This window comes from Aspergillus bombycis (genome assembly GCF_001792695.1).
Source record: "Aspergillus bombycis strain NRRL26010 chromosome Unknown contig00005, whole genome shotgun sequence".
NCBI lineage: Eukaryota > Fungi > Ascomycota > Eurotiomycetes > Eurotiales > Aspergillaceae > Aspergillus > Aspergillus bombycis.
This window is the reverse complement of record NW_019170007.1, coordinates 567,943-594,582: the sequence shown is the minus strand read 5'-3', so window position 1 is coordinate 594,582 and position 26,640 is coordinate 567,943. Positions and strand designations below refer to the sequence as shown.

General features: G+C 48.2%; 8 protein-coding genes across 8 annotated transcripts; 5 read left to right on the top strand and 3 right to left on the bottom strand.

Annotated features, from left to right (window-relative positions):
• Window positions 1-34: 34 nt before the first annotated feature.
• On the top strand, window positions 35-746 carry ABOM_001429 (endo-rhamnogalacturonase F; the record flags this gene model as incomplete). The annotated part of the gene is made up of 2 exons (XM_022528559.1): window positions 35-554; window positions 658-746. Coding segments are annotated over 2 exons (609 nt in total), but the record flags the coding sequence as incomplete, so codon positions are not given.
• Window positions 747-1,087: 341 nt separating this feature from the next.
• ABOM_001428 (MFS transporter) lies at window positions 1,088-2,789 on the bottom strand (the record flags this gene model as incomplete). The annotated part of the gene is made up of 5 exons (XM_022528558.1): window positions 1,088-1,888; window positions 1,946-2,016; window positions 2,104-2,116; window positions 2,172-2,544; window positions 2,608-2,789. The coding sequence occupies 5 exons, from the start codon at window positions 2,787-2,789 to the stop codon at window positions 1,088-1,090; spliced, it is 1,440 nt and encodes a 479-aa protein (XP_022393764.1).
• A 3,195-nt stretch (window positions 2,790-5,984) lies between these two features.
• Window positions 5,985-7,311, top strand: ABOM_001427 (uncharacterized protein; the record flags this gene model as incomplete). The annotated part of the gene is made up of 2 exons (XM_022528557.1): window positions 5,985-6,087; window positions 6,140-7,311. The coding sequence occupies 2 exons, from the start codon at window positions 5,985-5,987 to the stop codon at window positions 7,309-7,311; spliced, it is 1,275 nt and encodes a 424-aa protein (XP_022393691.1).
• Window positions 7,312-7,362: 51 nt separating this feature from the next.
• ABOM_001426 (SDR family NAD(P)-dependent oxidoreductase) lies at window positions 7,363-8,202 on the bottom strand (the record flags this gene model as incomplete). The annotated part of the gene is made up of 2 exons (XM_022528556.1): window positions 7,363-8,040; window positions 8,110-8,202. The coding sequence occupies 2 exons, from the start codon at window positions 8,200-8,202 to the stop codon at window positions 7,363-7,365; spliced, it is 771 nt and encodes a 256-aa protein (XP_022393690.1).
• A 1,686-nt stretch (window positions 8,203-9,888) lies between these two features.
• Window positions 9,889-10,977, top strand: ABOM_001425 (hemolysin III family protein; the record flags this gene model as incomplete). The annotated part of the gene is made up of 3 exons (XM_022528555.1): window positions 9,889-10,431; window positions 10,510-10,740; window positions 10,807-10,977. 3 exons carry the CDS (start codon window positions 9,889-9,891, stop codon window positions 10,975-10,977), a joined length of 945 nt encoding a protein of 314 aa, XP_022393768.1.
• Window positions 10,978-17,028: 6,051 nt separating this feature from the next.
• Window positions 17,029-18,419, top strand: ABOM_001424 (phosphatase PAP2 family protein; the record flags this gene model as incomplete). The annotated part of the gene is made up of 2 exons (XM_022528554.1): window positions 17,029-17,450; window positions 17,522-18,419. The coding sequence occupies 2 exons, from the start codon at window positions 17,029-17,031 to the stop codon at window positions 18,417-18,419; spliced, it is 1,320 nt and encodes a 439-aa protein (XP_022393767.1).
• A 155-nt stretch (window positions 18,420-18,574) lies between these two features.
• On the top strand, window positions 18,575-18,903 carry ABOM_001423 (uncharacterized protein; the record flags this gene model as incomplete). Its single annotated transcript, XM_022528553.1, has 2 exons — window positions 18,575-18,629; window positions 18,713-18,903. Coding segments are annotated over 2 exons (246 nt in total), but the record flags the coding sequence as incomplete, so codon positions are not given.
• A 3,858-nt stretch (window positions 18,904-22,761) lies between these two features.
• Window positions 22,762-25,893, bottom strand: ABOM_001422 (uncharacterized protein; the record flags this gene model as incomplete). The annotated part of the gene is made up of 2 exons (XM_022528552.1): window positions 22,762-24,809; window positions 24,879-25,893. The coding sequence occupies 2 exons, from the start codon at window positions 25,891-25,893 to the stop codon at window positions 22,762-22,764; spliced, it is 3,063 nt and encodes a 1,020-aa protein (XP_022393688.1).
• Window positions 25,894-26,640: the final 747 nt, after the last annotated feature.

The window sequence follows — 26,640 nt, the reverse complement described above, 5'->3', positions numbered from 1 at the left end:
ATTCCCCAACAAACAATACTAACCACGAAAACAGGTCGCCAGAAACATAAGCATCCTGCAAGGCAACAACATAGCCTTCATCAAAACCTACCCTGGCGGCTCCGGCTACGTCAGCAACATCACGTTCGAAAACTTCCGCTCAAAAGCCAGTCTCTACGGCCTCAACATCAACCAATACTGGCAGAACACTTTCACCCCGGACACCGGCGCCGTCACGCTCAGCAACATCGTCTTCCGGAACGTGACCGGCTCTGTCGCCGACGGCGCCAAGCGGCCCCCGCTGTATCTCATTGCGAATGACCTGACCTTTGCGACGAACGTGACGGTGGAGGATGTTTCGGTGTGGACTGAATCCGGGGACGCCGTCGTTAATAAGATCAGTAATGTTTTTGGGTCCGGGGATGGGACTTACGGGGTTAATGATGGGATTGAGCCGTTGGTGGTGGATGAGGTGCCCACGGCTTATACGAAGACTATTACGGTGACGGAGACGCCGACGGGCTGGGTGAAGCCTGGGTTGCCGGCTTGGGCGGCCCCGAGTACCGGGTTTGGGAGTGAGTTTTTCTTTTTGATTTCTTTTACTTGCTTTGCTTTGCTTTTCATTTCGGACTCCCTTTGTTCCTTGTTGGCTTGATGTGGGATACTGACTGTGTGTAGCGGCTTCGCCGATCCCGGTTTATACGCCTTCGCCTTTGTGGAGGCCTGGTGGGGTGGACTATGATTTGCATTATTGGGGGAGCTTTTGAGATGGTAGTATTGGAATTATATGCCAGTGGGGAATGAGGAGTGTGTAGAGTGGTGATTTGTTGAATCTTGTCGATTGTTATGCTATGGCAGACTTATAGAGGGCAAAAAGCAGGTGTAAGTGAAGAGTGAACTTCATCCTACCGATAAGAAATTCAGGCTAATAAGACAAAAAAAAAGGTACTACTCAGGCAGAGAAGAGAGGATTATACTCTTAAGGAAGGTAAATAGCCGCCTTCCTGTTTCATGAGATGTACACCAGTGCTCTTACAACCATGATTCAGATAAGAGAGAACAAGGCATAGAACGAATGTAAAAAAAAAAATAACATTAGTACCACTATCTATAGCTCTACGGGCCACCGCCTCCGAATCCTCTCCCCATACTTCATCAGCAACAACGGAGTCGGCGCAATAGCCAGCGCCACCAGGCCGAGAACGGTATCACCCCAGCCATACCCAAGACGATCATACATCGCCGGGCCGGACATGGGCAGGAGGGCAGCAAAAATAGCCCTTATAAGGTTATTGGCCGCCAAAGCACTAGCAGCATAGATCTCAAAGGCATCCACAATATACACCTGAACGACGAGAAACCCACCCACGATGCCCAAGCCCACCACACCGGAGCCGACAATCGGGACCATGAAATGGGCATGGGCCTGTGCTGACCACCCGAACCACAGCATGCCGATGGCGAGAATGGCGTATCCGACGATTGCGGGGGGCAGTCTGTCTTCGGGCGTCGTGGTGCCGTGTCGGGCTCGTTGGCGTACAATGTACCAGTCTGCGAAGCGGCCGACCACGACCTGGCCGAGTAGGCAGCCGACTCCTTGGGCGATGTAGGTGAGGCCGACCTCGCCTGCGTTGAAGCCGTATTCTTCGCCGAACAGCGTGGGGAAGGTGGTGACCATGTAGTACATGTATGTGTAGGCGATGGAGTTGTAGAGCGAGATGATCATCACGATGGGCGAGTAGAGGCAGAGCTTCATCGGTCGTGAGATGCCTCTCCGCAGGACTTGCCACTGGCTCTCGCTTTCTTTGAAGGGCTTTTGGGTGCCTAGTTTTGCGGCTTTTCTTCGGAGGAGCGTCGGTGCGTAGGTCTCTCGGAGGAGTAGGAATGATGCTATCGTGCTGCAGCCAACCTGCATCATGTGTTAGTGTTTCTGCTCGTGTATGGAGTTGTGCGCTTGGGCGTGTACCAGAATGGCTTCGAGCCAGAAGGTCCATCTCCATCCCACGGTTAGTGCCATATAACCGCCTGCAATCGGGCCTAGATTCAATGTAAGAAGTTCATCCTATGATTATGGGCGATTGTGCAAGTGTGGTGTGTCTGTGTGGTGTTCCAGGGCGAGCTTACCGACCACCGTGCCCTAAAGTGGGATATTGATTAGCAGAGATATTGACAGCTTGACAAAGGTTACGTACTGATAGAGTCCCGGCGGTCAACAAGGCGAGCGAGCTCGCCCGCTTTTCAAGAGGGATCATGTCCGCCACAAAGCCTCCTGCCAATGCGTTGGGTATGGAACCAGCCACTCCCAGAAGGATGCGAGCTATAGCTAGCATAGGTACGTTGACACTGAGGGCGCAGAGAATGCAAGAAAAAAAGAAAGTGATATTTGAAATATGAATGATAGGGCATCTCCCGTAGATCTCACTGAGAGGGGAGAAAAGCAGCGGTCCCGTTGCGAAGCCAATGACATGGATCGATATGAGAAACGGTGATAGGGTGGGGTTTGTCGTGTGGAATTCTTCGAGAACGAGCGGTACCCCTGGGGTGAAAATGGTTGATGCTGCAGCGCTGATGCGGATCCCAATGTCAGCCATCGGGCAGGGTAGATCTTGATGCGATGAAGATACTCACTCGTTGAACGTGGCGAAGGCAATCAGTGCAATGATTGTCCTTTTCCAGGCATTCGACCAGTTCAATGGGTTTTGAGGGTCATCATCCCAGCCGCCATTGCTGTATGAAACCTCTGCCGGTATCTGAGAGACACTGGCATCGGATTCTTTGAGCTCGAGAGCATCAGATGATTGTGATGACATTGTGTCTCAGATCATGGAGACAAGCTAAACGCTAAACAGTGAGCGATGGAGCTAGAACTTTCGGTCTGGCCCTGATTCCAGACCCTTTTAACATCTTTGGAAGGGACATGAGGACTGGAGGGACTCTTCTCGTCTCGGCCTTGGTAAGTCCATGATGACAGGTACATTCCTTGCAAGGCAAGGGGTCCCAGCTACGCGGAGTATAGGTTGATCTTTGCCTCGAGCTTGCTTGAGAATGAGTAAGGCATCATGGGTTCCTGAATGGCTTACGACTACTCTCGTCATGCGCTACTGGCGATGCGATCTCCGAGGAAGGCGATTTATTGCCAATGATCGCCGTAGCGCTCGTCATGCAACAGTCTCGGGATTGGTTTGGACCCAGTTTCTAGGAATAGTACCTGTGAGTACCGAATAGTGCATACATATGATATATCGCTTCCATAAACCCAGTTCAGGATTCCAGGTGCAAGAGAAAAGGGCAATAAACGGTGATGCTTGCACCGTAGATGCGGCGAGTCAAGGATTGCATTGGATTATTAAAACAAAAGAGGAAAATGGAATAAATATGACCTATTGGAGATTTGGAGATACCATGAGGGATATTGTCGGTAGTCAAAAAGGAGAAAAAGAAAGTGCATCATCCGTGAATCGAACACGGGCCTCATCGATGGCAACGATGAATTCTACCACTAGACCAATGATGCTTTACTTGTTGGAGTGGAGGGCCTAATTGCCATTATTAACCAAATGACAGCAGGAATGTAGACCATACATCCTTGATCGCCATCTGCTGACCATTGTGTCGGATGATCGGCGATGCCTATTTTCTACTAAGCTTAGCAGGCTCCTTCAGAAGATACATATGCATCTTGACATCTTTGCGCATACACAAGACCATGCTGTTGGAGCCGTTGTACGTACTTTACTATGTCAATATATATCCCAACGATGCATGATATTCATATATGCCTTTTCTTCGGCCCGTCCGCAGGTCATCCGCCCAATTACTTATGATACTCCCTGTACTACGTACCCTGACAAAACATCCCCATGATTTGTTATAAAAATCCCCTTTACAGTAAGGTACCCTCTATTACTACACATTTAACTCGTCAAGCGGTTATACCCGGCTAAGGTGACCTCAATATGCCGGTAGCTGGGCCATCCCTTCATACATGAGAAGAAAGGGGTGGGCAACTGACGCGGACCATTGGATGTGGGAATTTACTCTGGGTTCTCCATTACCCAATACGAGCCTAATGGCCTCTGGTGGATCAGATGATTCTTTTCTTGAAAGAGTCATTTCTGGAAGAAACAGGACTTTTTCTCTTGGCTGTGGTCATATCCACATGTAACTCTCACGGACTCATACCCGACAGAAGTTCCCAGCTTCCTCACATTGTTGAAATTCCGGCAGAGACCCAAGGAAAGACCGCGCGTAAGGGTAGAATGTTCTGGATTGGAGAACAGCTACTCCCAATAGTGGAGGTCGGTGTTGTATTGCATATTGAACGCGGTGTTCCGTGCATCGGTAGGATTGTGATAGTCGTTCTTCTCTAGCCATGCTGGGAGCGCATGGACTGCTGCAAGAAGTGATCCTGACCTATTGTTATAATGAGCTAGGATACGGGTCTGAAACAAAATTATTAAGAACGTACACGCATAGCCATGCGTCGCTATATCGCTTCATACCCAGGGCTGTTGAGAGTCCGTTGCGATAGTACTCATCCGGGCCAGCCTCCGTGACCACCCCCATTGCAGCCAAATACCTCAACAGACGTCCTACAGTATGTTGACTTCCTGTGCATTAACCATATCTATGCAAAGGAAGTAGCCAACCCAGCAATTGTTCATCTGCCCCAGTAGCGCCTGCAAGATCCCTAGCACCCTTTGGATCATTGCTAGAGGCTATTAGCGAGAATACCCCTAGATGGATACAGGCCTCAATCGATGCATACGCGGCGCACTGAAGAGCAAATAAGTACATTGGTATCGCTTTGCCATGAGAGAAAATAGAATAAGAGACAATTGTAAGAGGTCGCACCGGAGCACAGTGCCGCATCATGGTCTTACTAGGTGTTTCCAAAGCGTGGACTAAGGACTCTGCTGCATTGACAAGTTTTAGATCTTGCCTCTCTCTGGCCATTGATAAACTCTTCACCGTGGGAGTTGATCTTTCTCAGAAGGCGCGGAAACTCGCTCGGTGCGCTCGGTGCAGCCGCGATCGTATCGCCATGCGATGGTGTCGCACCGGTGGTGGCAGTTTCAGCTACTGTTTCGTCAGTGACCACCATATCTGTTACTGAGATGTCATGCAATAAAGAGCCAAATAGGATTTTAACAGGCGGTGCGTAAATGCCCCTGGTTACCAGATAGCCGGAGTATTCCTGCCATGACACTGAGGACCTGAGGGTATATATACCTGTCTTGTCAGACCGTGGCGCACGCGAGGAAAGTTTACCTCAGCCATTTGAGTCCCCCATACTGCCCATTATAATTGAGTATGGATCATTGATTAAGCACTACGAAGCTCATACCAACCATTCAGCTCAATTTGTCTGGCTTTCCCATCCGGAAAGATATTCCTTCAATCAGAAGCTTAGCGCATCCCTTTCGACGTTCCTAAACATATCCTTTAGCGCTGTTCTACAACCATCATTGTGGGACTCATGGGGTATGAATCTGAAATAGTACGCTCGAGCTCCTGTAGTTCACCGCCAGAATTGTACAGGAAAAGTAACATAACTAAGCAAGTCGTGACAGGACCTTGACTTCTATTAGCTCATTAGTGAACGCCAGAAGGACTCGCCACTACTACCGATGTCTACAAGTGGCTTCATCTGTTTGAGGGGATAAAGGTCTAGAACTCTCTCCTGCACTGGAACCAGTTAGCATGAAGGGCCTTGATCCATGGAAGTGTGCCTGCGTGGAAGGATTTTGTTTGAACCAATGTGATTTAGGACGGCTGGTAGTTTTATAGGTATACCGAATGGATCCGTTCAGATGGTCGTGTGGATATTGGCGTCCAGCACCCCCGGTGTTTTCCGCATCATGGAAGTTGAATCTGAAGAAGTGATGTCAAGCGCAACATCCCTTACGTCAACTTTCTTAGATGAGTCATCCTCGTGTTGTCACCCACCTCGCATGGCCTGCTAGAACCTCTACCGAAACAAGCATGCATATCCCCGAGCCGAGATGGCTGGAAAACGCAAAGACAGAGATCTGGTTGCACCGGACATCACGGAAGATGCGGCAGAGCGGAAACGAGTCCTGAATGTACTTGCCCAAAGACGATACCGTAAGTTCTATATTCCAATAGAGAATTAGTATCTCGATCTGAACCATGGCAGGACAAAGAAGGAAATGTCGAATAGAAGCCCTGGAAGCGCAAGCAAAAAGCGTGAGTCCGCATAGTGACGAATTAACGGCCGCGGAACCCGACGTAGACAGAGGTGGCACTGGCCTCCTGACGGATGCTTTCTCTCCCTTCTCGACTCCAGTTCCCTTGGGTGAGAGTAATACTGTAAACTCAGGTTATGAAGGCCAGGGAATGACAACCCCAACGGGCGCTGCTTCCTGTCCTGCTGGTACGGCCTCTGAATTCAACGATATGACTCTGGTGCCGGAGGTCTTCACAGGACCTTTCTTACCAGCCGTACCACATTTACTTCCCTCAGACCTATCAATGCTTGCTTCACCATTTCTCACTACTCTTTCTCCAAGAACCTCGGGGCAAGAGTCGCTAGGCCCACTTATCTCCACAAGTGGCGTTCCTCTAGAGGTCTCTTCACTACCACTAGTCCTGGGGCCAGAAATGTCAGCTCAAGGCCATAGCGACGGCGATGATGCACAGTTCGATGGTTTGCTCAGTAACCCCGAGAGCGCGTACAATATCTCGGATGATCTACAAGCTTACCAGTCCTCTAATTTCGCGTTTCCCGATGATCACTTGCTCCAAGTTCCCTCCCTTACTCTTTTGAGCGCGGCAGTTAGGGTAGCTCAAAGGCTCGGCATCGGAGATTGCCTCTGGGATATTGCTGCGGTGAGTCCATTTTACAGACCACAGCTATACACCCAATCTTCTACTTCTTCGCCGCCCTCTTCTACTACACAGACATCAGGCTCCAGTCAAACAAGCGATACGATTAACATCGATCTGGATACATTGCCTGACCATCTACGGCCAACTGGAACTCAAATTCTTATCTCGCATCACCCGATTCTAGATCTCCTCCCCTGGCCGACTTCCCGGGATAAATTGATCCAGGTGTTTAACCTCCCTGTCAATTTACGTCCGAAGTCTGCTCAGGGTCCAATGGGGCTCGTACGGTTGGTGTATGATATGGAAGACGACGGGGGAGAGGGAATCAGGGTTCACAGGAGCAACCCATTCGAGGCTGCGGGTTGGGAAATTGGACAGCTGATGTTTGAAAGGTGGTGGGCGGCCTTTGAGACAGACACTGTGGAGAGAAGTAACCGCGGACGAAAAGAGAGAGGCGAGAAATGTCTTGAGCTTTCCTAAACTAATATAACACTTCCAGCAGAGTAACACTGCTGTATCTAAAACATGAATTCAGACCATGTTCAGTCCCCCACTAGGACATATCGTCTGACCCGTCAACCAACACGCCTTTGGATCAGCCAAGAAAGTCACGACGGCAGCGATCTCCTCTGGTGTCCCGACACGGTTCCCCAGAGGTGTGCTGTCCAAAACATATTTCACCAAGTCATCCGGCACCGATCCCCGAAACATGCCTGGCTCCACGGCTCCGGGGGCCACGGCATTGACGGTGTGACCATAGGGACCCAGTTCGCATGCCAGGGCTCTGGTGAACCCTTCCACAGCTGCTTTCGTAGCCGAGTAGATAGAAAACCCCACTGATCCCCGACGAGCTACGATAGATGTAATGTTGATAATGCGCCCCGGGGCACGGAGATGCGGCAACACAGCCTTGGTCATGAAAATGGTGCTGCGGACGTTCACATCGAACATAGAGGAGTAGTCCTCGATTTCTGTGTCCGCAAGAAGCTTGCAGTGCGAATGTGCCGCGTTGTTGACAAGAATATCCACCTTGCCATCGCTTGAGGGAAACGCGCGGAAGGTCGCTGAGAGGATTGTTTCGGGGGCTTCCACCCGGTGGAGGTCGATTCGCACTTTGGCAGCATCGGAGCCGTTGTTCAAGCCTTGTATCTGATGTATAACTTCATCGACGGCTTCCTCACTGCTGGCTGACACATAGGTAAGCACGACCTACAAGATTTATATCAATGGTCAGCTCTAATGGCTTAGTGCGTGTGGAATGGAAAGTATACGGTATACCTTTGCTCCCTGTTTGGCAAGCTCCAGAGCAATTACAGCGCCAATCCCGCGAGAGGCCCCGGTCACAATAGCTATCTTGTCTGATAGGCTCATTTCGAGGGAGTAAATACGGAGTACTAGTAGTATGGGCGGTATTATAGAAGCTCTAGCTGGTTATCAATATGAAAGTCTGAAGTATTGTTGTTTCTCCGGCCACATTACTGTCGCTGTATATATAGATTCCTGAACATTGGAAGCTCTCGTTATGCCAGGAATAGCATAACGTTATGCTCAACGTTATGGCACACGTCACGCTCTTCTCAAAGAGAACATGTAACAACTCTTAGAAGGTTTACTTAATTAACTATACAGCATATACAATCTATCTGTAAGAACGGGTGTCTAGGAAAGTCCATCCCGAACTAGGCCATAAGGCCACAATACTCAGGCCCTAGGTCTGATATCGCTTGCTTAGCCCCCTATATAGCTATACCCGAGCCCGCCATGACACTATCTCACCAACATGCTTTTCACTATATATATTACTACTTAGAATAAACTAGTACATACGACCACATATCAAGAGGATGGTCAGCCTCAGGTCATTCCCGAGTCGTCTTTGTCCAAATCGAGTATTGCTACCGATGCACTAGTGTCCTCGTCGCGGTGGTCCAAAATGCCATTTGCATCCTCAGAATCGTCGTCCTGGAAGTCTAAAGATTCATCGTCCAGTACACTGTACATGAATGCACGCAAATTTGTAAACCCCGGCCCATCATCCTCTAGTGGCTGGTCGCTATCAACGTTCTCAGCGTTTTCGCCAACATCACTAGGCAGTTTTACAGCATTGGATAGACGAAAGAGCCGTGTCACAGTTCCGCCGATTGCATCAGTGATTTTCGATATGTTGTCTTCTGCTGGACCCATGTCGCTGTCCGAGTAGCTTGCATCGTCATCGGCTCTCCTCGTGACTTCAGAATCGCTTTGTTCTGATATGCGTTGTCTTTTCCTTCTCGGCGTCTGCGGTGGGTCCTCAATTAGCTTCACTGCTTGTCGAGATTCCCCTTAGCAGAGAATCCTTGACGCTCAGTCTATCCATATTTGGGGTGACAAGTACTTACAGGACGTCAGATTATCACAAATAACGTCCAGGAGCTGATGTATGATCTCCACGACTGTGGGACTGAATCGGAGTCTGTAATCCAAGGAAACATTGAGCGGTCCATAAACATCCATGTTTGATGCCCACAGTGTAAAGCGAGCCAGCTAATCATCCATGATAGTAGGATCTGGCACGATATCTGGCATAACCATGTATCTATGGAAAAGAGAGTTGCGCTGTGTTGCGTGTTCTGCGATGGGTGGATAAATATCGTCTTGAAGATATTTTCCATGCGATCTAGACTTTCCATGGCGGAAGTCCTTGTGAGTGCGCCAAAGATCCAGGAAGCTGATCCCCGTCTTTACGTATAAAGAGGCTCCTAAAAGTTGTTGGATCAGCAATCGCGACCAAGGTCCTAGAACCCGGTGTGACAGTGTGACCGTGTGACAGAAGAGAGGGTATGTTTTCATCCTGACTGTGCGTGGGGATGAAGGGACCTTATATTCCTCAGCAATCACTTTGTTGCAGGCCTAGCGAACACACTCTCTTTGTGAGTCTCATCCATTCCTCTGCCCTTCTTTCAACTCTTTCAACGATCCAGCCCTTTGGCATCCTTCACCTCATCTCCGTCATCTACTCCTCATGTACCCTCCTATGCGTGATTCATCGTCAAGCGCAGTTGAGATATCTCGGGAATCATGTCAGGAGCAGAACTCACAAAACGGCAAGTGTCGAAAGTCAATATGAGCACCACGAACGACCCCACAAACCAGCCAAAGGCTACAGCGCGAACCGTAACGTGGCAGGAGGTTTCCGAATGGCAGATCGACAACAAGTATATCCTCAGCGGCTATCGACCAGCGAAAGCAGGCTATCTAGAGATCTTTACCAGCCTGACCTTTTTGCACAACGAGTCTTGCAATGTGTACACTCATCTGATCGGGGCTCTGCTCCTACCACTCGTCGCAACTACCTTCCTGCGGTACCTGGCAGAGCCTCAATTTCTCAATGTCTCATCCATGGACTACACCATGTTTGGAATCTACTTCTGGTGTGCGGAAATCTGTTTGGTCCTCAGCGCACTTTACCATCTGATGCAACCCCACTCGCATCAAGTAGAACAGTTTTGGCATGGAATGGATCTGCTTGGTATTGTCATTGTGACAGTGGGCACATTCTCTTCCGGCATCTACTATGTATTCTTCTGTGAAGCCAGCTTGCAAAAATTGCATTGGGCTATTGTGAGTCCCTCCGAGCGATCGTCACGACTGTCCCTGGCAGCCGAGTCGAATCCAATGATACGCTGACATGAGTTCAAGGTCTTAACCACCGGTACTGTCACCGGTGTTATAATCTCGAATCCCCTGCTCAAAACGCCGCGCTGGCGGAAAGTGAAGATGAGCGCCTTCGTTACTTTTGGCGCTTCATCGTTCATACCCCTGCTGCATGGAATCCAACGATACAGGCCTGAATACATGCTCCAATACTCGGGAATGAAATGGTATCTGCTGGAGCTTACTTTCTATGGCACTGGCGTCAGTCTATACGCGGTATTTCTGCACGCTCACCGCGTGTTCCCTTTCCTAAGAGACAAGAATTCTGATGAACATCGATAGTTCCGAATTCCGGAGCGTTTGGCCCCGGGTAGGTTTGATATTTGGGGAAGCTCGCACCAGATCTTTCATATCGCTATCTTATGCGCAATGTACACACACCAGGTTGCTCTGCTGCAAGGTTTCACAACTTCTCATACACTGGATGTGTGTCGGCTTCAGGGTGTCTATTGAGCAAAAATGGGGCTGTATCAAAGGCTGGGCTGCTCGAATTGCAAGACGTACGTTCTCTAAAGCATTATAACCGTGAATCATCGGTAGTGCAGATAGGGTGAGGGGTAGCTGCTCAAGTTCCCCAAAGTCTTTAAACGCATTTTCTGCTTCAATGTGTTTCACATACCGTGGTAGAAACCCAAGCCAGAGGGTTGGTTGGTGTTTGGGGCCCTCGGACAATCAGAGAGGGGGCGATAGCCCTAACTAACCTCAATAACTATGAATTTGTCGACGAGGTCACTCAACCCTTCACAGAAAGACATGCGATCTCAACTGTGGGAACGCATTCATGGTGCCAAAATACGTAGATACTTTATCAGCCCTATGTCATGCCGAATAATTTTCTGTTTCAATTGCTCAGTTTGACAGCCTATTCCATTGGGTTAAGCTCTCGGATCCGCTTCTGCTATAAAACCGCCTGGGTTTGAGCCCCCCACCAGAGATCATCCTTCAGGCTTACTGCAGTCTCAGCTCTATCGGCGATGCATAGTCCAGTTGTCAGATTTGCAAGCAGGCTTAATGTGACCACAGAGCCAGCCAAGGATATTCGAATCGATTATAGTACGCTTTTGTATCCCAACTCGACGTTTCCCTATCAAATCAGCTAATAACCACCAAGGATCATGCAATTCAAGCACTGTGGTTAATCAGTGGCAGGTGCAGGATTATAACTAATTGCGTGAACTATACTTTATGGAACTTCATGAGATTCTCTTTGTTATGGCTTCTATCTTAGCTAGCAACGTGGTGTCTACGGTGGCTCCAAACTGGGTATATTTTATCAAGACATCTACTCGACGATAAATTATATGCAGATGCTGAATTTCTAATTCGGAGGACGTATTATCTTGACTGGAGGTCCCATATCAATTCAGCACTGTACTGTAAGATACAAGCGCCGCCATTCATGTAGGCTAAATGGTAAAGTCTCCTTGTTCTATGAGAAGAGCAAGACAGGGCAATCCCTCCCTGAGGGCGATACAGAAACATCTACTATGCCCTCTCATTGGAAGAAAGCTACGATAACGCGAAGGAAGCGAGAGGAAAAGACTTGCGCGCATAATTACTAGCCTTCCACCCTCTAATGGCTCACTCACCACTAATGATACACCACAAGGATGTCTACCTAGGGTTGTATGAAACACCGGTAACCTGAAAGGCTGCCAACCCAATCAGTCATCACAAAGCGCTCTAAGAAAACCAGTCGGGTCGTATCAGAACATGCCAGGTAAGACCGCCAGACGTATTTATTCCTCAACTCACTCCACCCCACTGGCCCGTGCCCGTTCCTACATTCCAGCCTCGCCCTTCCTCGGGACAAAAGCCCATGCATCGCCCACACGCCACATTCCAACACATCTGACACCGCCGATGCTAATTTTCTTCCAACGCATTCCAGAAACGGCCGGCGACGCAATTGGACGTAAAGACATGCCAATGACATCACACTGGTCCCGGCCGGGAAACGTGTTTTGGCCCATTCGGTGCGAGCAAGGGCACTGCCACTGCAGCGCCTCGTTCTATTCGCTGGTGCCTGTTCAGATGCCACGCTGTTTCAGGTTCTGGATAATGTAGGGATCTGGCTCAGTCTCTTTATTTTATTTTATTCTTTTGTGTTTGGAACCCTCGCATGCAACCTTTCGTATCGGGTATGAATGGTGGTGTAATGTTGGATGATGGACATGCCGGGGTTGTACAGTGGGAATGTGGTTTGTTTCATCTGTGTTGTACCTGCATTAGTTAAGTCTTACGGGGACTCAGGTATCATTTGCGATCCTGATCGTCAGTCATAGCTTTCGGTTCAAGGGCATCACCCGTCGAACTGATGGGAGTGGGCTGTAAGGCTCGATTGTGTTGGGGTTGTCTCGACTCGAGCTATGTTCGGGGTTTTAATGAAAAGAAACTCGCCCTTGCACGCTGTAGCCCTAACTCACCAAACAAAGCATGCCATCCAGCTAGGTTAACTACTACTAGTAGTACCACGTCCTTTGTCTGGTCCAGGCTCACTTTTCCAGGCGAATGACCTTCCAGGATAAAAATAGAAGTTTGACGGTATGGAGTACATAGCTAGTACTTGCTACGATCTACCTAATCGTCGGATATTCCGACAGATACACACAACGTCTATGAATCTCGAAAGCACCCCAGCATACACACATCGGTAGATGGTGGTTATACGTACCGCATGCTTCGCACAATACAAGTGCATTCAGGATGCGCTTCTGATCCGATATCCGATCAGCTGTAGATCCCCAAGTGGGTGCCAACAAATCGAGTCACCGCTATCGTCTGATTGGATTAGCCATGGCAGGATCGCTTGGCTATGCGATCGACTCCAGGATAGCGCATGTTGTGTTGTTCAAGCTATGGACAGTGAAGCGTTCTGGAGGGCGTCCAGCCGATGGGTCCCATGTCTAATGACTGTGCAACCATGTTTAATGAACCTTATGCAGGTGGAAAGTGGTTGTGACATGGTCCCAATCACCGAGGTCAACCCGCCGCTGATCGACTGCCGTTAGATTATCGTTCGGGAATTGACTCCAGACGATCATTTGAGTCCGTCCAGGCCAGGCGGAAATAATTTCGAATTCATGCAAGGGTCATGCCCTCACAGTGAGGAGAACATGGAAAAAAAAGAAAGGAAAAAAAATGGGAAATAAAATGGATCATGGAAGCATGCAGGATGACCTCATGCAGACTTGCCGTGCAGAAAGCCTGGACTTGTTATTCGAGGACACGAGGGCTGCGGCCATCAGGTGATGTTGAGCCATGCGCCCATCCTCCCATCACGAGGGCAAATCGTGGTGAACTGAGGAAAGTATAGATGTTTGGAGGTTCGACAAGTCGGAAGATACTGGTCGTTGGCCCATGAGACATGTGGGATCCAAGATGAGGGAGTTCGGTAGCCACGGCAAGGTCGGCGTCTATGATGTCGAATGATGTATTAGATTGGTTCATATGCAGTACTCAGTCGACAACCCCCGCACCCCGACCGAACATGATGTAAACCCAAGCGATGGAGTATCCTATTCAAGAAATCCTGGTTCTATTGCGAACTCATCATCATCAGGGTTCATTTTTTTGTTTTTGTTTTTGTTTTTTTATCGCTCTTGCTCCTCTTGTCAGGGCTGTGTTTCTCGGTGATGATGATCAGCCTCCCTTGAATCCTGCCTTATTTCCTTGGCGCTGGGCTCTGCTGTCATGGTCCGAGCTCATTCATATCCACTGTGCGCCAGGCAACCAGCATTTTTCTCGGTTTGGATAGAACCCTGAACGAATACGAGCAACGGAGGCCAATTTAAACTCCTGAATAGTTGAAGTGAAAGCATATTTATAGTTATCCAGAGATTCTTATACGGGGGAGAACCAATCCGGATTCTGTGAAATATATTAAACCGGATGAGTGACTTTTCAACGTGATACACGCATCGATCGATAGCATTCCATTCTTAATCTACTCCAGAGTAAGCTAAGAACTCAGCCATGCTGATGCGCCTTAGAGATTAAAATTAAGATGAGATCACTGAGAAATGTTGGGGCGAAAGGTGAAACGGCAGGACTGGAGGGATGTATGTATGTATGTATGTATGTATGTATGTATGTATGTACGATGAGCACGGAGGTTACGGAGTTGCAGCAGCACAAAGGAATTGAACGTGTGGTCACCTGTCCCCCTTCTCTTTTGCTCCAAGCTTCAAAGCTCCTGAACTTGAACTTATGTAGTATTAATTTTCTCGGATGCAGGATTGATCAGCTCCGCTCGGCGCGGCTTGCCGTGATCTTCCCACTTATGGTCTTTGGTTCGGTATGGTTCCAGTACCTTACCGGACGGTAATCTGGCCCTGCGCCGTAAGGTTGTCTCGTGTGCCCAATAATGTGCTACTAGTTGGGGAACTAGTAGAGAGTAAAAGGAAGAAAAAAAAAAAACAACGATACTCATTACCTACACTGAGTACAACTCGAATACTACGACCTTCTTTCGACAATGTCTTGGGAGCTCAGGGATGTCATGTCGGCTTATTGTTTACTAATGCCGTGTCACTTCATTTAACCATGCATCTTCTCCTTTTGGACTGCCCCCAAACGCAGATGTTGTTTTGGTGTGGCACTAAATCCACGATGACAATTGTTTGAAGTTGAAAGAAACTTGTCGGGGATCTAAATTGTGATGGCTGGTAGACCGTTCTTTGGGGGCAAGAATAATACGGAGTACTACTAATAAGAATACTCGAAATATAACAAAATAAAGCAAAGGTTGGCTGACTTTGCCTTAGTGTGCCACAAGGTTGACTCCGGCGGTTATTGGCTGAACCTCCTTATAAGAAAGTCTTTCGATGGTGAGATAATAGTACTAAGGACCAAGTAAACTTACTACGTAGACACTATTGCCAGAGGGCCGATCAGAGCCTCTTTTTGGATCCGCTATCAGACCCATTCGACACTGTACCCTTTGCTTCTTGCCCAAGACTCTTGTCCAGACGAAGCTCTGGCACAATAAAAGGAGAAGAGTAAAAGGACGTGCTCTTGTATAGTAGCAACCCAATTACCACCACTACTAGACTAATTCAGGGACAGTGGGTCTTGGCTGCATGTGAATCGGCGATTTCTTTGGCCGGTCAGTGTGACCGTTGTGGATTAAGCGAAATTGACTTGGGAAGATCCTCGCCCTCCCGTTGGCGGAGACCGGCCAAATGTGGGGGATCATTCCCAAATCAATGAAAGGGTGCCATGACGATTGGTCCGATGGTTTAACTCGGATTGGAATCGCCATTTTCTTCTTTTTTTTTTTTTTCAATTTTTCTTACTTTCTTACTTTCCTGTTTAATTTGTATTTATGGCCGATTTGATGATGAGTCTTCTCTTTGCTTACTGTACTTCTCAAACGACCTACCGGTATTCTCGACCCAACTACTAGTAATTGGCCCCTTGTAATCACCTTTGTCACATTTTTTCTTTCGATGTTGACTCGGCGTCTATTATTCCCGTATCCTCCGAATCTCCGCCGTACCCGCCAGTCATTAGAACGTAGTCTGTATGGGGCTGTCGGACGTTATCCGTCCCAGTGCCGCATTCTGGAGGAAGACCGAAATTTTCTATCGCTGTTCATTTCTTTTTTTTTTTTTTTTTTTCTTCTATATTTCTTGATTGATTTTTTTTGAGACCTTGGGACAACTCCTCAGGCACTCTCGGGTCCGGGAGTTTTCATCGCATCCTCGGCACCTCCTGAAGCTGACTAGTCCTAATTGGGGGACGCGACTTGCCCTGATGAGGCTTAGTGGCATCGACAGGTGCACCTCGATTGGGTTAGTCGTGACGACAACGATACGGGCCAACTCCCGTAATTACGGATACGCTAGGCCCCGTAATCGTATCCGCCGACGTCCGTCGCCCCGTCGCTCTTCACCTTTGGCGCTGTGGTCCATCACCTGCAAAATCCTCACGTATCGTCTCATTTACTAAATACTGACTTCCCGGAGTCTTCCTCTTCTTCCTTCTTCTTCTTTCCTTCCTCCGACTTCAACTTCTCCTCCTCACCCTCCTCCGACCCCCGTCGACCTCCCTCCCTAATTCCACCACCACGAACTCTCCGGCTCCGTGGCCATCTGCCCGCCTTGCGACTCGATCTCGTTCCTGGTTCTCTCAGTCTTCCGGCCCTTACGGTCCGCCTTGCGTCAGAGGAACCCTTGCAACGTGACCTCCACTAGAAACCTCCTCGTTTGGCCGCTGGAGACCGGAGCCCGCGCTCCCAACTATAACTAATTCACCTGGAATTTCTCCGCCTGTCGGTCCCTGTCGGTGATCAAAACGTTCTGCTCCTGGTGTCTAGTTCAACGTCACGTTGAAGCCTAGAAGCCCCCCTTTCCGTCAGCTCCGCCGACGTTCTTCTGTCCTTCGATCCTCTTCTTCTCGACTCTCGCAGCATTCTTGCTCCCGTTTCCAACCAGTCCGCCGTGAAATTGTCCCTCCCAGAAGGAATTTCCTTGAGTCTTGTGTGAAAGACTTGCCGCCGAGATGAATCCCACCCTTCCGTCATGGAAGGATCGGACGCAAAATCAGTTCGGGAAGCTTCAAATCCAAGTACCATGGCGTTCAATTCAGCTCCTGGTGCCGCACCGCATGCGACGGAAGATTCGGTCGAAGCTGAGGAGTAGGATATCTCCCACCTCGTCGATATCCTCTTTACAAACCTCGTTCTCACCGGTGGACACGCTCCGGTCGCTGCAAAGCCATCGGTGGACGACATACGACTTTCAATATTTGCTATTGCTGATTGTCGCGATCTTCTCATTGACAGTCATTGAGTCGCCCGGGCCGTTGGGGAAGACGGCCATGTTTACTGCGTACATTGTCGCTCTTCTGCTTCCTATCACTCGTCAGTTCTTTCTGCCATTTCTGCCGATTGCTGGATGGCTTCTGTTTTTCTACGCTTGCCAGTAAGTGAACTCACTGTGCCCGCTGACATGGCCTTGGAAAGAAGGCAATTGGCTAATCGAGTCGACTCCAGGTTCATACCGAGCGATTGGCGTCCGGCTATTTGGGTCCGGGTGCTCCCGGCATTGGAGAATATCCTCTACGGCGCCAACATCAGCAACATCCTGTCTGCTCATCAGAATGTTGTGCTTGACGTGCTAGCCTGGATTCCATATGGTCTCTGCCATTACGGAGCTCCCTTCGTCGTTTCTCTGATCATGTTCATCTTCGGCCCTCCCGGCATCGTGCCCATCTTTGCGCGGACGTTCGGCTATATCAGCATGATGGCAGTCACCATTCAGCTGTTCTTCCCATGCTCTCCCCCGTGGTACGAGAACTTGTACGGTCTGGCACCAGCCGACTACTCAATGCAAGGTAACCCCGCGGGTCTCGCTCGCATTGACAAGCTCCTGGGCATCGACCTCTACACTTCGGGCTTCAAACAATCCCCGGTCGTCTTCGGTGCGTTCCCGTCGTTGCACGCCGCCGATTCCACTCTGGCAGCACTTTTCATGAGCCTGGTTTTCCCTCGCCTGAAGCCATTGTTCGTGACGTATACCCTGTGGATGTGGTGGGCAACCATGTATCTGTCCCACCACTACGCCGTTGATCTGGTTTGTGGTGGACTTTTGGCCACGGTCGCGTTCTACTTCGCGAAGACTCGGTTCATGCCCCGCGTTCAAACCGACAAGATGTTCCGATGGGACTACGACTACGTGGAATACGGCGATTCCGCTCGGGAATATGGCTACGATCTGGCCGACTACGATGGCGACTTCAACCTGGACAGTGATGAGTGGACGGTTGGCTCGTCTTCCTCCGTCTCCTCCGGCTCTCTGAGTCCCATCGATGACCATTACACCTGGGAGGGCGAGGCTCTTGCTTCCCCTGCCTCGGATATCGAGTCCGGAAGGCATATGATCAGCCCGTGATTCGGCGCCATCAACTTGTATACACCGCACTCGCGTTTTTCATTTACTGACGAACGGCGTTTTTTACCATTTTACGACATGCTGGATTCTTATTGCATTGAGCATATTTCGACACATATATTTTTAATACGCCTGTTTTCGGCACATCCGGCTTAATGGTCCCCCGGATCGCGTCGTTTTACTCGCGCATGTTCAACTGTGCATGCATACGTTGCGAAATCAGTTGGGCTGTCTGATGTGCTCCTACGGCCCCGAGTCTCCTTGAAGCTCCGTCAATAATCTTAATTCCAAAGGTCGAGCGGACTGGGCGCGATTTTCGCTGCTCAGGAGCTTGAGCTTTACTGGTGTCCTTGGAGTCATTCGCTTGTACACTGCTACCTGGATCATTCCAGGTCGGACGATTTCGTCCCATTCCAACTACAGTCATTCGCTATTCTTCCGCTGGTCGAGCGTTTTGCTTCGCTTTTCTTCTTGTGCTCGGCCAGGTACATATACTTTTTTAAAATTCTTGTCGATCGCTCACACCATTGGCGCCTGTGATTGGGAACCATGATGGAAAGAGAAAAGTTCTGGGGCGCCTTTTGCATGCACTTCACTCGTTGTGCCTAGAAGGGGTTGATGCTTGTTTAATGACCTTTGCATTGGTATATAGAGCGGGGCCAGGGCTACCTGATCCCCCCCTCGCGTGGTGGTTTGTCTTGGGAGCATTGTTCTGTAAAGAGGACATTGGTGATGCAGAGCGGCCGTTCTGATCCGTTGCATCTACCAAGTAATGGAGACCTTGGGGAGGCACTGATACTTCAAAGCGACTGGGCGACAGATGCAGACGGAGTCATCTTGTCGAAGGTTGCACACCCTTTGCTCTTGAAAACACTTTTACGACTTGACGTTTCTCTACTGGACGCGAGCATCCATAGTGGAATGCGTGCCACAAGAGTTTGTTGGATGCTTTTTATTCCATGGCATTATTATTAATTATAATCCCATCGGTAGCGTTATGATTTATGAAGAACTTTGTACATTACTTGTTTGATTCTTGTATACATCTTGGCTTGGACAATTTCAATGACCTGAAATAACTTAAATGATTCTTAGTACGGTGTAGATTGCACCCATTTGTAACTGTAGACACCAATTGTTTTCCCAAACCGGTTCGTATAGCTGTTATACTAGGCCTAGATAACTCTATACCGAAGATCTTCCTCACCAGATACTGCGCTGTTAAACTGCAATCGATTAATTGCCGTCCTTCAGTATACACCAAGACAAGGACTTGACCGGGATACCGTAGTATCTGTTCATACTTCCACCCTTCATCGCATTGAGCAAACCTCTGACATACGAAATCTAATCTGGGCAATGAAAACCAGAGATGGAGTTCGCCGGCAGTATTGGACGTAGATGCGCTGGCTCAAACCCTTCTCGACATCTACTCCGAAGACAGCAAGTTTCGCCCATTACCTAAGGTAGCTTGTTCAGAACGAGGCAGTCCGGAAAGCTCTGGCTTCTGACACAGGACGATATACTTACTCTGTACCCCCCCTCCTCAGCGGATAGAGATCTGACTCCCCGCCCATCTATCTATCCATAGACTCGCAGATAGTAGCATCCGCAAGTATAATTAATGGCTTGGAGCCGTATCGATAACGTGGAAAATGCGTCGTACTACTACTAATAATAATCGTGATCTCGGAATCCCCGGCCTATTCCCTATTCATAGGGGTGATTCGATAGAAACGATGAAGGAGCAATTATATTGAATGGATTTGCTATCTCGCTGGCACTTACTACGGTAGAAAGGAAGACTGGAAAATATCATGTAAAGACGGTGGGGAGGGACAGTGGTCTAATTAGTTATTTATTCGTCTGCCGGACAAATATCGTAGATGTGGGAAAGTTCGCCCACCGTCTGTGGCACTTGATGTGGGAGACAATAGTCCTATCTGGAAACAAAGATGACTAAATAACAAGAAAATCTATAGAAAGGGATATATATATATATATAAAAGGAAATGACAAATCGAATGAAAGAGGAATACTACAGGGCGAAGTTTATCATCTATACAAGTTCCGGTTATAAGAACAGAGTATTTAATAGAATATTAGTCAAATCCTTCCTCTTCGAGATATCTGCAAGCACCCGATTCCCCTTATGTATAATATTTTGCACACTGCTATTGAAAGAGCCCTCGGTTAAATGCAGCATCGAGTTTGTCTTTGATAAATATTATTGTGGTATACAGTTCTTGAAATTGGAACGGACCACAGTCATCGTTGCGATGATCGGTATTGTTGGCGGGAAGAGGGGCTTTTTCTCAATCCCTGCGTTGAGTTCATCTTTTAGTTGAATGCATTGACTTAACGAAGCTGTCGGTCTTTTCGGTTATATCTTCGCCGGTGAATAGAGGCACGAGAAAGCTGCAATTTTCAAGTCTATCAAGTTGGTCGTTGCTTAGAGGGCGACGGTATGGTTCAATCAACAGTACGGTAGCTCCCTCCTATATTCCAGTTAAGTTTGAACTTACAATATTGACAGAAAGAACCAAACTTGCGTTTCGGCTTCCTCTGGTTGGCGTTATCTCTTCAATCGCACCTCTATGGAAGCGTGTTCTGTACTTCTCTGCAAAACTTGGATCGACAGAACTAAATAAAGGTCGGTGTAAAAGGATACCGCTCGGGAGTAATCTGATCGAATTGATGCAGACAATCTATCTGGCTTTCTAGGCCCTCGATTACCTGACTGCAGAACTTCGCCTATTGCGACCGTTGCGGATGCCAGATTTAGACTTGCTGTAAACTAGGTTTGGCTTTATCCCAGACCTTTCACGGAATAGGTAATTGAAGACATACAAGTCCGACAAAAACCATCCGTCCGTATTTATCTCCAGCACCAGTCTGGACATTGGGATGCTGAACGAAAGCACACGGATATTGGGATTCTGGATTTGATACTGTCCCTGAGATAATTGTGCCGTTGAGGGACAGGGTTGCCTTTTCTTTTGTTGGTCGGATCCAGACATGATTGATGGAAGAATATTAAACATGGCCTTGCACATGCGACTCATGCCAAAATTGTTATCAAGAGTGAATGAACCCCGTATCTGCGAAGCTATTGGTCGAGGCAATGGCCCAATTGATCCATATACCACTACCATTGACTCTTTGCCTTGCATTGAGTCTGTCGTGGCTGGCTTGGGAAACTCTGAATAGGGGAGGATGCCCTTCTGGAAGAGTAACGGGAATGACTTCCTGTAGCGTTCAACCTGAGCCATAGGCAGATGCTGGGGGACTATATTGGGTGAGGGAGGAAGTGAGGACGTCGGGCCCTAGCATCCCCCTACATAAACTTCCTGGTTCTCTGGTGTCACGTACTCACGTAGGGAAGCTAGCCCGGTATATACCTCCCTAGGACCCCCTCTCCCGGGTGGCCTCGCCAGGAGCCGTATGGAGAGCCGGACACAGAGATATAGAACAAAGTATCGGCATCATTGCACAGCAAGAACGTGTAATCCGTCATCTGCAAGATGTAGATGATGATGGTCCTCCTCTGAGCCCTCCAGGGCCATCTATATCATCCAAACACCAATTTTTACAAGGAGACCTTTCCGTACGAGGTGAAAATGACTCGTTTTAATAGTTAGGCTCTAACATGTTAAATAGAATCTTGATTAATTGGTTGATTGACAAGGTGGGCCATGAGAGGAAGCCATGAAAGAGGGAAGAGGAAGAGCTGACGAGGGAGACCCAGTTAATAAGCTCCTTCTTTTACTTTCATGTCAACTTAGTGCTACCCACAATTACTGAGCTAAATGAGTAAAAGTCTGCTCGAGCCTCTCCGTGAATAGAGGAACTCAGGAACAACAGTGAAACTTGGATATAGAACAGCTGATAAATCCATAGGGTGAAGTCACATCCATCATAAGGGTTGGGTATAGCTGGAGTCGTTCAATATCAGAAGATTGTCACCGAGTGCTCATATCAGAATGTCGAGTTGGCGAGTCACCTTGATTCTAGATGGTGTGCTCTGCCATATATTGAATTGTGATTCCTATTTCACTTGCGCTGATTAACAGTCAGCTCAGTCCAACTTTAACACAGGGTTTTAGATATATGTAGAGGTCGACATACATTCACAATTTCCTCTCCTGTGACTTCACTTTGGTTATATACTATAGAGTGTCTGTATGCCTGTTATACTTTATCCCAGGTATACGGAGCTGGCGATTGCACTGCATTGCAGTCACAGACTGTTCAGCATATATCCTATTCAAGGACTGAGGAGGCACTTTGTATTGAAGGCAGAAGGTCTGGACAACTTGTGAATTACAAATTATTGCTTTATTCAAGAAGTGTAAGAATGGAACCATGGTCTCCTGAAAAAGTTCTTGAGAGCCTGCCATCTGGCCCCCTTGACAGTCTCTGGATCTAAATCGAATGAGTGAGAAGACTGAGTATGCATTGGTATTACAGGCGGATTTTGTTGTGCTTGTTTTGCTGATGAGGAGTTCACTTCTGCTTCCCAGTTCTTCAATGCGTTGTAGGAAGATATGGAGTCTGGATGATCCGAGCCTAAGACTTTGTTGCGGAGCTCTACACATTTGTCCATCAGAGCTAAGGCAGGCTGAATATTTCCAAGGGATTTCCAAGTAAATGCAAGACTGTGTATGGCTTCCAGAGTGCCAGGATGCTCTGGTCCTAGTATCTGTTTCTGGGTTGTTATAATCTCCGTCTGCAGCTCTTCTGCTTCATTCCATCGTCCCTGCTTCGAGTATATTGATGCAAGGTTATCCATGCTGGCCAAAGTGGTAGGATGCTCTGGTCCTAATATCTGTTTCTGGTTTGTTATAATATGCATTTGCAGCTCTTCTGCTTCTTTCAATCGTCCCTGGCCCAAGCATATTGATGCAAGGTTAGTCATACCGGTCAAAGTGTCAGGATGCTCTGGTCCTAGTACCCGTTTCTGGGTCTTTATAGTCTGTAACAAAAGCTCTTCTGCTTCCTTCCATCGTCCTTGCATCAGGTATATTGATGCAAGGTTAACTATACTGGCCAAAGTGGCAGGATGCTCCGGTCCTAGTACCTGTTTCTGGGTCCCCATCACCTGCGACAACAGATTTTCCGCTTCATTGTATCTCCCATCACTCGCTAAGAAGATCCCCACTAGCTGTATTAAGCTAACATATGTGTCTTGTTGCTTTTTGAACTGACTTTCGCCCAATAGGACGAGGGCATGGGGCAGGTATTCTCGCCGAAGCTGTCGGTTGGTATAGTTATTGCTAGTGAAGATCTCATTCAATCGGGCTGCTGCTTGTCTTATATAGCGTGAGAACTGTTCCTCCTTTCGCATCCAGTTTCGGGTTGCCAGATGTACCAGGCGATGTAACGTTATAGAGCCGTTCCCAGGCTGGATAGTAATGAAAGAGTAAGCCTTTAGAAGCCCAAGAGCTTCAGTCATTTTCTTTCTTGATCCCGGCCATGGAAGGAAGGACTCCGGGATATTACGCGGATGAACACAAGCCATAAGCGACAGATATCCAGAAGCAAGTTCGTCAAGCTTCCGAATCTGATGAAATGAGATCAGCCATGTCTTGGCCACTGGGTTCTGGCTTTCTTTGTAGCGTCCATCATCATCAAAATCTTCATTCAGTAGCTCTACAACTTCTGCCTCCTGTTCTTGGAGGAGTAGCAAGTAATCAGACAAGTTTATACCGTTTTCGTTGATATATGCTGCAGCTTGGGTAAGAGCTAATGGAAGGAATGTAAGCTGCTGGAGAAGGGTGTTCACCGCATAACTGCTGTCGTGGAGTAGGCTTTTTTGCATCAGTAACTTCCCCAGAAACTCCACTCCAGTTTCTTCGTCGAGTTCGCGAACATGTATCACATCAGATGATGCCAGCCTCACTGCTAACTTCTGATTGCGAGTAGTAAAAACAATATGGCCGTGGCTACCATAAGGAAGGAAGTCCTTTAATGCGGAGGATGTCTTGCTGCCTTTCATCCACATCTCCATGTCATCTGCATTGTCGAAGATCAGAAGCCACTTCCCGTCCCTTTGGCTAAAGTAAGTCTTGAGATGCTCCTTCACCTCTGCTGGCTTCACAGATTGGATCCCGACCATTTGTGCAATGGCCATGCAGGCCTGCTCAACAGCCTCATAGCTGGTACAAGGGATCCAAAAGATTGAACATTCATCCTCTCTGGCTTGCATACGGTAAGCTAGTTCGAGAGCTACCTGGGTCTTACCAACCCCTCCCAGTCCAGTAATGGCAATTTTCTTTAGCCTGCCGGGTGTCGAGATTAATTCTTCTAACCTGTCAATTTCGTCCTGCCGGCCGACAAACCGTGGATTTCTCGCAAACGGGATCATGAAGTGAGCTGTCTTGCGTGTGTCTATGGTATAGACAATAAAATAGTTAGCGTAAGCCAAGCTTGCTGATACTAGATTGCTGGCATACTGACCTTCTTGATTCCGAGGCCAGAACTCTAAGAAAGCTTTTGCCGCGGACGCTCCAGTCGCTGCAGCATAATCTTGCCATAATTTATTCTTATGGCTGTCCGCATAGTCACACACCCCTTTAATGATGATACACGATATATTGTCCCACACACCTGCCCCTTCCATTTCAAAACCTATAATCTTCTCCTTTCTGACAATTGCATCGCGGTGCTGTCCGGATTTCATCACTATGTCGGCTGAAGCGAGTATTCCGATATGTATAGAGGCTTTCGTAGCTTCCCCAAATTCTCGACACCGTATTATTTGACCTTTGTCACAACCAAGATCATTGCAGGATTCTTCCAGTGCGCTTTCACAGATCTCCTCAGGTATGTCACTCTCAGAACAGCCGCATTGAATATCAGACGCACGCGCATAATGTTTGTGAAGATAAGAAGCCTTGAAAAGAATATCGTCGATTTGTGGATGGCGCCACCTAGTTCCTTTTTGCTGAAGAGTCTCCAGATAACCTTGCATCTGGCTTTGGAGTTCACTAAGGGCATTATTGGTCCTCAGGCCATTCAGAAGAGTCCGAATTTCTCGATTCGGTCTGCCGAGTGTGTCCTTGACTCCAGACTTCCGTTGGAAGCCACCAGGGTATTGCCTGCCAAAGTCATATACGATCACAGAATCACTGATGATAGCATCGCCTAGGAATATCTCTTGATGGTCGGATTGCGATGAGGTACCCCCACAAATACCAACAACTAAAGCAAGCTCAATACCTGTGTAGCTGACTTGTAAGCTTGAGGCAACACTTGCTGCGCTTCCTTTTCCTATTCCTGACGTGTAGCACAAGACCACATCGTGATTGCCAATCCTTCCATTAATGTACGCATTCGCGTCGCCTTGTTGTTTGCCATAGTATTTCCCGAGCCGATCGTAGGTTTCATCGAAAAGGGCTTCGACGGCGTCAGCCTCGAGAGAAAGAGCGCAGATAATCGCGACGGTAAAATCTTGACGACTTTTGGGACGCATTTCAGGGTTGAATAAGGATGATATCCAACAGTATTGACGCTAAAGTTCACATAGATTTTGACATATCATAGACCAGAGATGTACTGAGGATATCTACCTGGGAAGCCGGAAGGTGGGTGATGGTGAGGTCTCGGAAAACACAAGGCTAACCCTGGCCACAGCCTTGCGACTGCTCTAATCACGGGATGCTGTAGTCGCCCTTATGAGGGGCTGTATATTAAGCCGGCAGGATGCTGTTCTATTGGGGCAGCCAATGAGGTGCAGTGATACTAATACTTGCCTCCAGACAGGAGCCCGAACTGTGAGCTGGAGGCGAATATAGACCCATCTTAAAAGACTGGGCGGTACTAGGAATACCCAGTTGTCCAGATAGACATGGCTCCTGCCTCGCTTGATAAATGTTGTTCATTTATTGAAGCTTGCACAACTGTAGCGTGTGCTTTTCTTGTTCGCCGCGGAAGCTTTAAGAGGCCTGTATTCGTATTCAAACTTGATACGCGCACATATCTGCCAGGAAAGTTTTGGGAAGAAGTCTGGGGGCGTGAAGCAAAAAAAGGACGCTTTTCTGTTTAATAGCTTTGAAGGGAAACCCAGGGAATGTGCCGCTAAGGAATTTATATTCTTGCACATCACTAAATTACCTTCATTATCTATACGAAGTCCCCTTCTCTAAACCCACCAATACACATAGAGGACATATACATCATCCGTTCACCAACCATACATAATACATAACAGGATTATCTC